The following is a 15,988-nucleotide window of genomic DNA, read 5'->3' on the forward strand; positions in this document are numbered from 1 at the left end:
AGATTCTTCTTTAAGGGAGACCTAATTGAGTTCCACATAGAACTAAAAACCATGGTGCTACCCTGGTCAGGATCTAATCACTTCTCGGTTCTCTTCGAACTTATGGGGGAAACAGAGCAGACGAGATATCCCTTTAAGTTCGAGATAATGTGGTTTACACACGAATACTTCCTCCCCAATATACAAAAATGGTGGAAGGAGAGTAATATTGTAGGATCAAAATTAATTTGTTTAGTATCTAAGATGAAAGAAATTAAGCACAAGTTACTAGATTGGAACAAAGAGCAATTTAAAAACATTTTTGAAGAAAAGGCGAGACTTGAGAAAGAATTAGAGACGATAAATTATGATGTGATGCAAAATGGGGTGACTTCTAAGACATGTGAAATTGAGAAGAGGCTCCTAAGTGAATATGAAAGCATCTTAGCAAGAGAAGAGATATATTGGAAGCAAAAATCACGAGAATCATGGTTAGAAGATGGGGATCGGAATACCAAATTCTTTCACAACAATGTTAAAATTAAAAGAGTAGCAAATAGAATAACCCAAATCATCAATAACATCGATCAAATCATAATGGATCAAGACCAGATTGCAAATGACGCAATCATGTATTTTGAAAACATTCTTAACAATTGGGAACATTCAGAACTCACCAACAAAATAATCTTAACAAACAATATACCCAACCTAATAACTAAAGATGATAACAAAATGTTAAACTCCAAAATCACACACGAAGAAGTTAAAACAACTCTAGATCAATTCCATGGAGATAAAGCCCCTAGCCCGGATGGCTTTCCTACTTGCTTCTTCCAAAAATGCTGGCACATCTTAGGGGACGAGGTAACGAATGCATTGGGCTCTACGCCCGCAATGCCGGAAGATTCTTAAAATAAATTAACAACACTTTTTTGGCCTTAATCCCAAAGGATAATCCCTTAACATGGGATGAGTTCAGACCCATATCGCTATGCAACATGATCTACAAGCTACTAGCTAAAGTCATGGCTAATAGATTAAAAATATTAATGCCTATCATAATATCAGAAGAGTAGAAAGGATTTGTACCCAATAGATCTATCTTAGATGGGATCAATATTGTGTAGGAAGCCATTCACTCCTACCAAATCCAGGGGCAGTCCGATATGCTACTAAAACTAGACATCAAAAAGGATTATGAAAAAGTGGATTGGTACTTCCTTGCAGTTGCATGAAGGCCTTTGGATTCAATAAACAATGGATAAATTAGATCTACTTCTGCATATCAAACCCTAGGTTCTCTATCTTACTAAATGGGAAACCGAAAGGCTTTTTTGAAACCTCTAGAGGACTCAGATAAGGGGACACGTTATCCCCATTCCTATTCATAATAATGTTTGAAGCCCTGGGAAGGGGTTTGGAGGTAGCACGAAGGTCCAACAAACTATATGAAATACTGATCATGAGTGGAGTAGACCCATGTACCCATCAATGGTTTGTAGATGACACAATTATATTGGGAAAATGACAGCTAAAGGAAGCTAAGGAAATTAAAAAAATATTACAGTCCTATGGAATGGCCTCAAGAGAAATGGTAAACAAAGAAAAGTCAGAAATATTCTTCTTCAATATAGGTCCACAGGAAGAACATAGGATAGCTTCATATATAGGATACAAAAAAGGACATCTACCATTAACATATTTAGGGATGCCCCTAGACAAAGGCAACAAAATAAACAAACTTTGGGATCCATTGATTGAAAAAGTAAGGAAGAAGTTGGCATCATGTAAAGCCCTATGGCTAACAGGGGCAGGTAGATTAACTCTCATAAAAACAGTATTATCAGCAATGCCTACATACCTTCTATCTTGTATACCTCTTCCATCAGGAACACATAAAAAACTTACTCAAATTATGCGAGATTTCTACTAGAATGGTGCAGAAGATAAAAATAAAATGAAACTAATTTCATGGGAAAAGATATGTCGGGAAAAGAGTGATGGAGGAATGGGAATAAGGAAAATATTATGGCAAAATAGGGCCTTAGGGGCAAAATTGGCATTGAGATTATATGCATCCTCAGAAGCGAAATGGGCTAGAATCCTAAGGAGCAAATATATGTCACAAAAGCAAAGAGAGGCTATCTTTAGGAAAGCACATCCCCCCAAGGGATCTAGAATCTGGAACTTTATAAGAGAAAGCCGAACACTCATTATGAAGTACCTATCCTGGGATATCCATGATGGCAGAACAACTTTGTTCTGGGAGGATTCCTAGGGTGGTCACCCCTCAATTGACAGCCTAATGGATACAAACAACATTAAAGATCAAATGAAATCCCTATGGGGAAACCATGTAAGGGATTACATGGTGCTGGCACTTGAATCAATAACGGGATGGACATGGAAAGAGATGTCTCGTCTATTATTGGATAGTAAAGATCAAGTATTGCTACAAATACTAGAAGGTAGGACATTAATTCTTAGACCTGGGTCAAATGAGCTTATATGGTTAAAATCAAAGAATGGACAATATAACTGCAAAGAGGGTTTTAGAACCATCTATGAGGAGGCAAACTTAACCAAAGACTACTCCCCGAACACAATATGTTGGGATAAATTTGTACTACCAAAAGCTGTCTTTTTGCCTGGGCAGCATTCCAAGGGAAAGTTCTCACAGCGGAGCAATTTAAACTCAGAGGGTATGAAGGGTCGTCAATGTGTGTCTTATGCAAGAAAGATGAGTAAAAAAATGATCACTTATTCACAACCTGTAATTACACACAAGTATGTTGGTATTGGTTGATGGCACAATTAGGTTGGTCAGGAGCCATCGTCCCTAACCTAAAGGACTGGCTTAGAAATTGGCCATTAATAAAAAAGAATAACATCTTCCATAACCTATGGATTTGTAGCCCAACAATAGTAATATGGGAGGTTTGGAAGGAGAGAAACAGGAGAATATTTTAAGATACTGAAATGAAGACAAAAATACTGATAGCAAAAATAGAGGCCTCCATCACAGAAACCTCCAACAATAGGAATATGAACATACCACAATATGACAAGACATTCACAGAATGGGATAACTACATTAGGAAGAAGTGGAAAGGGATTAAGATTCCCCATTCATTGGGAAAGGGAACAGAGATAAAATCGAGGATAGGAAAGCATGCAAATGGGTACCCCCAAAAATGGAATGCTGCAAACTCAATTTTGATGGAGCATCTAGAGGCAACCCAAGGGAGGTAGGGGCGGGGTGCATAATTCACTCACATGAGGGGATATGTATTGGATCAAGCTCCCGATATTTAGGACATGCCACAAACAATAAGGCAGAAATATGGAGCCTAATAGAAGGTTTACATCTATACAAAGAATTAAAGATAAACAAAATAGGAATAGAAGGAGATTCTGCTATTAATGTTAATGCAATAAGGACCAGGACAATGATAAATTGGGAGCTCGGAAGCTTATTGGATAGATCCCTAGAGTTTTTAGGAAGCTTCACAGATTACACAATCAATCACATATACAAGGAAGCAAACACATTGGCAGATAACTTAGCCAATATAAGGGTAGATGGAATCAACAAAATCACATAAAGACAGCTAGAGCTTGTAACCCACAATTAAAATAGAAATTGAGACAGGACCACAGACACATACACAACATTCAGGCAGAACGGAAGGTACACTTGTACTCATGCGCAAATAAATAAATATATATATATATATATATATATATATATATATATATATATATATATATATATGCACGTATACAGGTGTATTTATGCAACTATATATGTACATGTGCATACATATGAACAAAGACATATATGGATGCATAGATGCACATATAGACATCTATACAGTTATATACAGACATAGGTATAGTTATAAGCGCATGCAAGCACATATATACTTAACAAGGCTGCCTAAAATCAGAGAACATTTCCCACTATAGGCACAAACATAAGCTAGGAATGGTGTCAAACAGAAAGAGGCTAAGACAACATACTTAGAACAAATAAGCATTATACAACCTGAATCCTTAGCAAATGATACCACTAAGACATAACACCATGATCCACTAACATGATGACATAACTGGACAGAGCCCTGAACACATACAGTATGGAAATTACATACATACGCACAAATAAACCGGTATATATATACACACACCTACATTATTGCATGACAATACTGTCTAGTGTTTTCTTTCTGATAAATATTGTAGACTGGATAATCTTTCAAAGTAGGAACAACAAGCTCTGATGTTGACCTAGTTCGAAAGATACCTAGTCTAGAATATTAGCAGGGAAGAGGATACTGAAATAATATTGCATGCATTCATCATTTGAATCTAACAGTATATTGGTATGCATATAGGGTTATATACATACAAATATATGCATGTATACAAAACAATATCCAAGTATATATGTATATGCACACATAGACACAGACACATACACATCCTAAAATTACCTAGAGATATACATAAATATCTGTATATATAGACATCTATATATACATAGGCTAAACTATGTAAACTCTCTATGTAGATTGTTGGGTTTCGACATAGCCCCAGATATGTTTCTCTGATGGTTAAAAGTTACTCCGATGAGCCCTCCTTTGTAGTCTGCATCTCGTTGGACACATCGGGTCACTTTATCAGGTATCAGATCAACTCATTTTATGTTTCTCTGATGACCCGGTGACATCAACCTCATACTTGTGTATCCTTTTACCTCTCCGGTCTATCGGCATATGCTTCCTCGATAAAACCTCCTTGTTGTTCATCATGTTTCAAAGCTTATCGGTTGTCAAGACAACCTTTCCTATGTCTCTCCGATGACCTGATTAGATCGGGCTCCAGCTTGTCTGTCTTTATGTTATTCTGGTCCATTGACCTATGTTCCCTTGATGAGGACTCCTTCCTAGCAACTACCTCATCTTCCTCATCGGGTATCGACGTAGCGAAAAATGTCTTCTGCTGAATAGCCGATGTTATCCTGATGACTTCACCTCGTTGCTTATCTAGCCACTTCTTTCGGTATAGGTTATCCCAATGAAACCTCATTTCCATCCGCCATGATATTTATCCTGTCGGGTGTCAGGGTAGCTATTTCTTACACAATCCGATACCCTAATGACTTGTGCTCGACTTGTCATCCTCATCGGGTATCGACATAACCTGAATCACCTTTACCCGATGGCTTAAGTTACCTCGATGACTCACCTGCCTTTGTCACCTAGTCCATCAGGTATCAGGGTAATATGATTTCAGATGACCCGATGACACTGCCAACAAGTACCCACTCCATCCGACATCGACATAGGCTATGCCGATAACCCCATCGGGTATCAGGGTAACTTTTTCTCTGTTCTCCCTCATCGGGTTTCGGGGTAACTCTTAACCTAAAATAGCTCTCCCCGATGGCCAAAGTTACCCCAATGACTCACCTGCCTTTGTCACCTAGTCCATCGGGTATCGGGGTAATGCTTTCCGATAACCCGATGACATCGCCAACAAGTGCTCTGATATCGGCATAGGGTCTGCCGACAACCTCATCGAGTATCGGGGCAACCTTTTTTTTTCATGTTTCCGATAGTGAATGCTATGTCGATCTCTGTGCTCAGCTTGTCTTCCTCATTGGGTAACAAAATAATGGCTTAAGTTACCCCAATGACTCATTTGCCTTTGTCACCTAGTCCATCGGGTATCGGAGTAATATGCTTTCCGATGACCCAATGCCTCCGCCAACAAGTGTCTGCTCCATCTAATATCGTCATAGGGCCTGCCGATAATCTCATCGAGTATCAGGGTAACTTTTTCTTTGTGTTTCTGATAGTGAACACTATGCCGATATCTGTGCTCGGCTTGTCTTCCTTATCGGGTACTGGCATAACATGCAACACCTCTCCTCGATGGCTTAAGTTACCCCGACGACTCACCTGCCTTTGTCACCCAGTCCATCGGGTACCGGGGACCCTCCGAATAGTCGATGTCACCTCGATGACTGTACCTTGGTGTTCTTTTAGTCACCTCTTTCGGTGTAGGCTATCCTGATGAAACCACATTCCCATCCACCATGATATTCACTCTATTGGGTATCAAGGTAGCCATTCCCTACGCTGATCGATATCCTGATGACTCCGCCCTACAATTCCCTTCATCGGTGTAAAGCACTCTGATAGCCTCCTTCTCTGTGCCAGGCTTGTCTTCCTCATCGGGTATCGACATAACCTGAAACATCTCTCCTCAATGGCTTAAGTTGCCTCGATGACTGTAGCACCTCATCGGAGTCAATCCAGCCGACAACACTGCCTTGGCCACCCAACACATCGGGTATCGGGGTAATATAGAATAGTGCTTTTTGATGACCCAATGACTCAGCGAACAAGTATCTGTTTCATCTGATATTGGCATTGGCTCTATTGATAACCTCATCGGGTATCAGGATAACTTTTTTCCATGCCTCCGATAGTAAATGCTATGTCATTGATCCCACCTTCTTATCATGCGAATAGATACTTACTTGTTAATAGTTTCAAATCATATAATAAGTGAAGTTTTGAATTAGGCACATACTAGAATACAGTAATAGGGAGTACTTAAGTAAAGTTGGCATATTGGTTCACTTCAACATTTAAAACATTTACAAGTCTCGACTACCATGGTAAGAGCAGGAAGTACAGGCTAGATAGGTTGTGTTATTATCGACCCTTTATTGGCCAGTGTTTATACCCCTAATATTATTGTAGACAGGGTAATCTTTCATAGTATGGGTAACAAGGGTAAGTATGCAGAAATAATATTGGATCTTCATCTTTGGCACTAACAATTAACAAAGTGGTTTTGTAGAAGGATTGTTTTGAAAACATGTTTTTACAGGATAATTAGAAGATGGAAAATATGGCAGCAGTGAACTAAAATACAACAGTGAACTAGGATGCTACCTATGGAGGGCTTTTTGATTAGCCAAAATGCAGAATTTGTAAAAGATGGCAACATGGAACTAGTAGGGAACTAGGTTGCTACCTATGAAGGGCTTTTAATCAGCCAAAGGTCCCAGGCAAGGCTGGAGATTTTCTCCTCTCCGCTCTTTCCTATCGACACTTGCAGTGAGCGGAAATTGTAATAATATTTATTAATTAATAAAATATGACTTAGGCCTTTTACATAAAAAAAATAAAAAAAAATAAATAAATATTATTATTATTAAAATTAATAAAAAATTTAAAAATATTTTAGCAAATCTATAAAATAAATAAAACAATACACTTTGCTTTTGTTTGGACAAGAATTGATAATGGGCATATTTCATTATCAAACCATCATGCACATTCCAGCCTCAAATCTCTAGCTCGTTTTTAAAGAAACCCCAGCTTAAAGTCAGGCCAATCATAAAAAAATTATTTAATAAAGTTTGGAACATTGCGAAACATTAGAAAATGGAATAAATTTTTCCCCGACACTGATTTCTAGACAGAAGTAATAGGAAAAAAAAGTTAAAGTGAAAACATTAGTCTCCAGGCGGGACTAATAATATGACTTATTTTATTTATTTGAATTCACAACTCTAATGGTGAAACCCTAAGCTCTAATTTTTTCTCTCATTTTGTTTATTTGAATTAACGGCTCTGACTAGTTACCGAGGACTGAAATAAATTGTGTGTCAAACTCTTTGGAAATTTGGGATAGGACTTTTGGTGGTGAAACCCTAAGCTCTTCTTTTGTTATTGCTGCAGCTTCCATGATGAACACCATGTTACGCCCCAAACTATTTGTTGTTGCAGCAGCTCCCACTAACTACAATTTATACTGCAAACTGTTTTTTAGACACCCATTTCATTTTCGCAACGTTTTCTCAACTGAAGCTCATTCGCAAACCCTCTTTTCACAGTTTGCCTCCACCAAACTTGAACTGTCTGCGGCCGACATCACACGGATTCTCAAGTGGCAACCCCAATTGCAGAACCTTCGAAACCTCCACAATGTTGAGAAGGTTATTCATTCGCTGAAGAAACACGGCTGCACCGAAGCCCAAATTGGCAAAATATTAAGGGGACATTGCCAGCTTATCGGATCTGCAGAATCAATATTGGAACCTAAGCTCAAACTACTGGAAGATTTCGGTTTTGTGGATCAAAATCTGGCAAAACTTTTGACGAAAAATCCAATAGTTTTGAGCACTAGCTTGGAGAACAACATTTTTCCCACGATGGAGTTTCTGAAGAATGTATTTCAGTCTCAAGACGTCTTCATGAAAGCCCTGTTAAAAGCACCAAGACTTATCAATTCTAGCTTGGAGAAGACCCTGAAGCCCTCGCTCGCTTTCTGGGAAGGATGGGGTTTTTCTGGAACGGAGCTCGTAAGCTTCTTACGGGCAACTCCGGACGTTCTCTATCGCACGTCTCTAACGCCTGGACAGGTGGATCTCATCAACAAGATTGGCACTGACAAAGGGAGCAAAATGTTCAAATATATTGTAGGTAGAGTGGCTGTGGGCAGCACGAAAACGTTAGAGGCCAAGATAGACAATCTCAAACTCTGCGGGCTCTCGGTAGAAGAAATCTGGCAACTACTTGGAGCTGCCCCTGTAGTCCTTACTTTTTCCAAGGAAAGTGTTAGTGAAAAGATGAACTTTATAGTTAATAACATGGAGCTCCCTGTACATCATGTAGTGAAGCATCCTTTGTTGTTGCTAATAAGTTTGGAAAGGACTATGAAACCCAGGTTTTTGGTTTGGCAGACAATCAAATCCATCAATGCCCTCGAGATTCCTCTTTTCACAGTATTGAAGATGACAGAGGCAAAGTTTGTTAACAACATTATAAAAGGGCATGCTGAATCTAAAATACTGTGGACAATTTATGAAAATGCCATCTCCAACGCCTCCAACCGCACAAAGAGCTCAACAAAACAAAATTTTGGATAGAGAAAGTGAGAGTCAGGTGATCTAGTCGTTGGCAGAAGGCAGTTCAGCAAACCCTGTATATTCAACAAGAGGAGCTCTGTGTTTAGTTGCTCTTCAAGCAAGGTATGAGTTGTAGCTATTAAATTTATTGTGTGCGCACTGCAGCCATTTAAGTGTGATGTAATTGGTGAATATTTAATAGATGTGAGGCTTTGTTATCTGAAAGTCATCTCAGAAATTTTGTCCTTATGTTTCAAATGTAGATTATGCAATAGCAAAAAGTGAACTATTGTATACGATGTTCAGCAAACAAGTTTTCCAGCCCCAATTGTTTGCAGAACTTGTAATTATGGGTTTGATTTAGAACCATTTATAACGTTGGGTCAGTTTGTGCTAAGATGTCGTTAAGTCCTTAAAAGAATACATAAAATTAGTAAACCAGAACGGCAGGCTTTTCCATTTACAGAGGAAGTTCATCAGCAATTGGAGACCATCACAAAACATTATTAGTTTTAAGGCAGTCAATAAGTGGTTTTAAGAAGGGCTGACTCTGACGAGGTCAATTTCAGGTTTTGGCACGACAAATTGAAAAACTATATTTCAAGATAAATTTGAATTTTATTTTTTCCCTTTTCAGTAGAACATCAATTACACGAGTCAAATATGCAAATCCTCTCAAAAATCTGGAACAAGTTTCAACCTTTTAAATTTCAATGCACTAGTTAGATACCCAATTCAAGAAACTGCCCATGATTCAATGAATTTGAGTTCATTCATAGTTCAAACAAATTGCCGAGGGTTTAAACAAGCTGTTACCAAATAAACATATGCTGAAAATTTGATGCGTGTTTTAAGCTTTCGTATTTAGGATTTTTAATAATGTTTTGAGTTTTTGAAACAAGTTGAGTCCAAGATCGATCGTGTCTCAGGCAAGTTCTACCAAAAAAGACAAAAATGTAGAATGGTCTGCAGGTGTCTCTCAAAATTTGTGAGTTGACTGAATCAGGGCAGCGACACTTGCTGCTGCTGGCTCAGCTCAGGACATTGCAAGTCTACCACAGATGCATGGTCTTTCAAAATTATTATTTTTAACCGTGTTTCCCTGATTTTTGGGAACAGGTGGATGGGTTTTGCATGCTTACAATTTTCTTAGCTAATACCTCTATTACTATATTGATCAAGCAACCTAATGCCACTTTTCTGATTCCCTGCGGTGGAAATTAGCCAACTCTCCCCTGGCTATATACATGTATGTATTGCAGTCTCACATGTTTCTGACAGTGAAGGCTATTTCATTCTCTGTTATCAAATGGTTACATTTTTGCAAACATGATCTAGTCACAGCTTTTTGGTGTCACCATCATTGAGTAGTGTAGTTACATGTAATCTATCAATACAAACACAAATATTAAACTGGTATACTTGGAAAATGGACATATTGGTAACAACACATAGAAGCATGCAAAATTGTTTTGATGAGAGCACCCAAAAACAAAATTTGTAGCAGCTCATATAATTGTTGAACATGAACTTCCATGCATGCTGTCGACGGTGCTTTGGAAAATGCCTTCCTGGGAAAGTGATTGATCCAAAATTCATAGTCGCTAAGGAAATTATTACCTTAGAACGAACCTGTGAACATGCTGACCTTCAAGATGCTATGTCACAACCAACCTTCAGGATGATATACAAGAGTTAAATGATGGAGTATTTTGGTTTACCGCAACAAAATATTGGGAAATCAGTGTCTCAGAAGAGTTTTGGAGAACTTGGGAGAGAAAGTGATGGAGGTCTCTGACATTGATGAAATCAACACATGTTTTCAGATGTGGGTGCTGTTACCAAAAGTTGCTGCATATCTCTCCCATGCAATGTACAATGCAGGGAAGTCTTTTCATACCTGATGTGTGATCGTAATGTTGTCAGGAGTATGTCCAAGTCTTCTTGTCTGCATGATAATGAAACAATGAAATCATGATTTTTAACTTTAAAATTATGATAACGAAACAACACAACATTAAATTGTTAAAGTGACCATCTATTATTTTATATTTTTTAAAATTTGGGGTAATAGTTTTTGACAGGAGTTATGAATCAGTGAGGCTAAATACGGGGTCTTGTCCCCAACACGAAGATTCGGCAATGACACTTTAGTAGGGTTTTGACCCTTGATGACAAGAATCACAATACCATGATTTAACCATAACAAAAATGACCAAGCATTATGAGTAAATTGAATTTGAAGTTATCTTATTTACAGTTTAAAAAAAATTGAATATATATATTATAAGTGAATTCCACATATAAAATCAATAAACAAGAAGAAACGAAAACAATGTGTGAAAGTAATAATGTAGGGTTGCAATGCATATACACAATGAAAGGTTCAACTTAGTCATAAAGCAATCCCTCACAATGGATATCTTCAGGATCTTCTTTGAGAGAGATAGCCCATTCTACATTTTCTTGATTGTAAATACATAATATATAATAAAGTCAAATAAAGTCAAATAACTTTTGATTATGATTTACAAATTTCTGCCTATCAGGCTAAGAATATAAAGGTTATAAACTTTTTTTGTCTGAATGATAATGGCATAGTTTATGCTTTTCAAAAAAATAGTGTTAATGATGAATGTAATCCTTCCCTTGTGATGGAGGATTGATCTAATATTGGAAGCCAAACACTTTTCACGGCAATGAAAACGGGGCACACACTGCACAGCAGTGGCCATGGTGGCAGCTGTAATTCTTGTAGCTTTGCTTTTGAACTCCATGGTAAAGTTACATTCAGCAATGGTTCTCTTTAAAAAAAAGCTTTGGCTTATGCTATTTTAACAAAATAGTGCTAATGATGAATGTAATCATTCCCTTGTGAGGGAGGATTGATCCAATATTGGAAGCATGTTCTATGTATGTTGCAAAAGAAGGTACTGGGGAAGGATGTTGAAGATGAGGGCAACTACAAAGATCTGTTTAAATTCCTCACTAAGGATTGGACCAGTCTGTTTGCATAACCATCTGGTGGATGTCTTTTTTTTGTTTATCGTTTAGGTGTTTTAAACTTTGATACTGCTATAAACTCTTATATTTTTAAGGTTATAAGTGCTTTTGATATTTTGAGCTCGGACTATTTGGTGTTGTTAATGGCTGGTTGGTGCTGCCTATGGGTTGTTTGTATACAGGGTCAGCATCCTTGTTTTGTTGTTTTATATATCAAAAACATAAGATCAAAATCTGAAATTTGAATAATACTAAAAATACCTAGAATATGTCATTGATTTGTTAAAAGGTTTGGGTACTACTTAAGATAAGGCTATGTCATGCAACCTATTCTTTGACTTAAGTTATGTTATGTGACTTAGTCTGACTAGCGTGGTCAGTTATTGATGTGACTTATGTGTGTCTTTTGTACTTGTTGCTAAAACGAGGTATTGGTATCATTATGCCGAGAGACATCTACAATGACATCAAAGTGTCCGTAAACAAAAATCCATTTTTGAAACAATTTGACATGCAAACGATAGGTAAATGCATGAAATATGCCATGTTTCAGCTTTTGTTGAGGTGTTATTTTATTACTCTAAATAAAATAGAATCCTCACCACCTCTCTCCAACTAGATTCATAGCTTTTTGTAGGACTTTAATGGATTTGTATTCCTGGTGTTTAGTATTTTAGAAGAACATTTATTTTACAGATGGTTCTCTTTTATTATAAGATATCTCTCGACATGTTTTACATATATTTTTTAATATAAGTATACTAGTAGTTAGACATGTTGTAATATGGAGAAGAATCTTGACTTGTCTTGATAGCAATCAATCACCTTAAGAGTTGTGTAAATCTACAAAATTTATCAAGCATGAATTCAATTGTAATGCAATAGAGACCAAAGTAACTAAGGCTAAAAGAATTTACAATGAATTATAGATGTTGCTTCTATATAACTTTTAGATTGACACTTGATGATCCTAATGATCTATGAAATTTCCTTAAATACATTATCCTAATAGATTTAACTCATTTTAATATTTTAGGCACATGAACTAACAAGATAATGACTAACTTACAAAAAGGTCATGCCAAGGACATGTGATTTGAAATATAAAATAAACATACTAAGTTTTGTTGTGTGACCTAGTTCTAGATAGTGAATAACTATGGATATAAATGAGTGAGGGTTAGGTGATCTATGATGGTAGTTGGCTAATGGGTTCTAGGTTAGGAGTTGATTATATGGGCTGAATTGAGTGTTATGACCATGTAGTACAGATATATGCATAAAATAATGTAAAATATAAGTTTAAAAGAAAAAATATACACATTTATCCGACACTTTAAAATAATTTAATAATTAATTAAAAAATTATTTAGTCAACTCTTACGCCAAAACTTGAGCTTTCATTTTAATATTGAGATTTATTTATATTTATTTTAATTTATTCAACTTTTATATTCTTATTAATAATTAATAATCTAATAGTATAATTAAATTTGATTATATATAATTTAATAAACTACAATTTTATGTAAGATCATTAATTCTAATAAGATATATCATTTTGATTTCAATATATAATATTAAGACATTTTTATTTCAAACATTCCTCTATAATTTATAATATTTTAATGAATATATTTACACTTTAAAAAAATAATAATTATTATAATTAGTGAAAAGAATTGTAGAATAAATTAGAATAAATTAGTTTCCTTGAAGTTGTTAAACTACATAATATAATTGTTTTTTATTTAGAATTATTAAATACATGATATAATTATTTTTTATTTAGAACTACTAAACTACATAATATAAAATATTTTTTTAAGTTTAAATGCACATTGATGAAATAATCTTCACCATTTGTCAACATTCACTGTCTCCTTATTCTTTTGCTTCAAGAAATCTCTACATAGGGAATTCCCTTGCTAACTAATTATTCAATGCAACATTCACATAAATGAACTAATAGTATAAAAAACATAAACAAGTTACATAAATTTGTAGGTAAAGATGACTCGATGTGGATTACCTTTGCCTTCACTTATTTAAGTAAATATTCACATTTACCTGTACTCAGTTATGCAATGGTTCACATTGTTTTTCGAGTACTTCTAAAATTAATGTTTTCACTTAAAACAATATCTTCAAGATTTATTAACATTCTTATTTTAGGGTTCTATTGCTCGTTAATAAAATTAAGTAATAACCTTTATAGTAATTATATAAGAGAAGTTTATAATTATTCGTTTCAAAAATATATATTTTTAATTTTGATATACGAAAGTAAAAATCAAGTGATGATCATGCATACTAGTAGTTGGTTGATAGTTAGTGATTGCATAAATGAAGCAAGATCTCTCTTGTAGTTGTGAGAGTAATGTTCAAAGGACTTATAGTAACTGCACAATTGGTCACAGTTAGAGATCCAACATGAGTTGACGAAGGCGAAATGCTAGCCAATTTGACACTCTCCAAATGATCAAGCAACATTTGGGGATGTTGCACCTCTTATGCCACTTTGCAATGTTGAACTTGAATATACTTAAAAGCAGATTAAAGAAATCACTAATGATTTGAAGTGAATAGCAAAATTAACGTCCATAATAGAATGAGTAAACATAGTAGATTTTTTTTTTGATAGGTAGTAAACATAGTAGAATTTGAGTCTTCTTATATACAAAGAATTATTTCCAGTCTCAAAGCATGACTTAGCTTGGAGAACTATATGAAGACCTAGCCCCACTACTCGTAAGGACATTATGCCAAGTAAAGGTTTCAAGCTTAAAAGCCTTGAAGAAATCATGGATCCATTGCCAGGTAGTTTGCACAAGAATACTAAACTAGAAGAGATGTAGAAGGTTTTTTGGTTGCCCACAAAATGAACATCTTAGGTTGGAGATGTCGAGATGTATCTGTTGGCAAGAGACAATGCATAAGTATAGATAAGTGTATGGGAGTTGTCATTGATGGCAACCCAACTTAGAGATTCTATTCGAACTGTATAGATTTATCCTACCGGAAGTATGAAATCCAATTCTGCTCAAGTCTGGAAGGTGAAACATAGTATTTGATAGTATGGGAGTATTTTGAGTAGAACTTCATTTTGGTTGCACATTTTTCTTTGTGGTGATACAGGTAGTTGGTTGGATGTATGGAATAGCTTATTCCAAAATCTTAGCCTCTAGTGTTGTCTTTCATGCATAATTGAAGATCTGGTATTCAAGATTTCAGGAAGAATAGTGCTATTTGGCTTAGTAGTGATGTAACGTATTGTGCGGAATTATTAGAATGATTTTTGATTGATTTTGTGTTCGAGGTTGCTTGGCCGACATGTGGGTAGCATGTATCAATTTGTTTTGATTTGCATATGCATTGGTGATCGAATTCCACCGACACATCTTACACTTTTCACATTTTGCAAGTGTTCTTGAAGCCAACTTGTTGGTGAGCTAAATTCATGTTGGGGATATATATAAGAGTTTGGAAAGTTCATTTTGCATATCAGAGAGTGTGCGAATGTTGTGTATGTGCGATTGTGCGCAATTGAAGGACTTTTGCTTCGGATTAAAGCAGATTAGCAGAACAAAGCAGTGAGTCTCAGAGCTGTGAGACAATTGTATTTTGTGCTTAAACCGAAACTACCCCAGACATTTATAGATGCTAATTTTTAGTTCAATCTATTTGTTACGTTTTGTAATTTCTTTGTAAGGCAGTGAGGCTTCCGAGGTTGTAGCCCTTAATGTAATTTGAGCAGTGAGCTCTAGGCAGTGTACCTGAATGCATGTGCATTCCTATGTAAAATTTTCACATACTTCTAACAAAGTATTATCTTACTGTGGGTAGGATTCCCACCATGGGTTTTTCTTATGCTTGTCTCTCTTATTCATTTGCATTAAATGGTTTGAAGAACTAGTTAAGAAAGTTAAAAGTTGCAGAACAGTGATTCACCCCCCCTCTCAATGTTCATTGATTCCAACAATTGGTACCAGAGTCTAGTTCATCGGAGGAAGCCTAACAGCTTGAGGAAGATCTAGGAAGGCGAATCAATGGATTCTGGTAGTTTGAAGT

The 15,988-nt window shown here is 36.1% G+C and overlaps 1 protein-coding gene across 1 annotated transcript; it reads left to right on the plus strand.

The window, feature by feature from the left end:
* Window positions 1-7,610: 7,610 nt before the first annotated feature.
* On the plus strand, window positions 7,611-9,132 carry LOC131043633 (transcription termination factor MTEF1, chloroplastic). The gene has a single exon (XM_057976866.2). It carries the CDS (start codon window positions 7,751-7,753, stop codon window positions 8,933-8,935), a length of 1,185 nt encoding a protein of 394 aa, XP_057832849.2. The 5' UTR covers window positions 7,611-7,750; the 3' UTR covers window positions 8,936-9,132.
* The last annotated feature ends 6,856 nt before the right edge of the window (window positions 9,133-15,988 follow it).

Source organism: Cryptomeria japonica, chromosome 6 (genome assembly GCF_030272615.1).
Source record: "Cryptomeria japonica chromosome 6, Sugi_1.0, whole genome shotgun sequence".
Taxonomy (NCBI): Eukaryota; Viridiplantae; Streptophyta; class Pinopsida; order Cupressales; family Cupressaceae; genus Cryptomeria; species Cryptomeria japonica.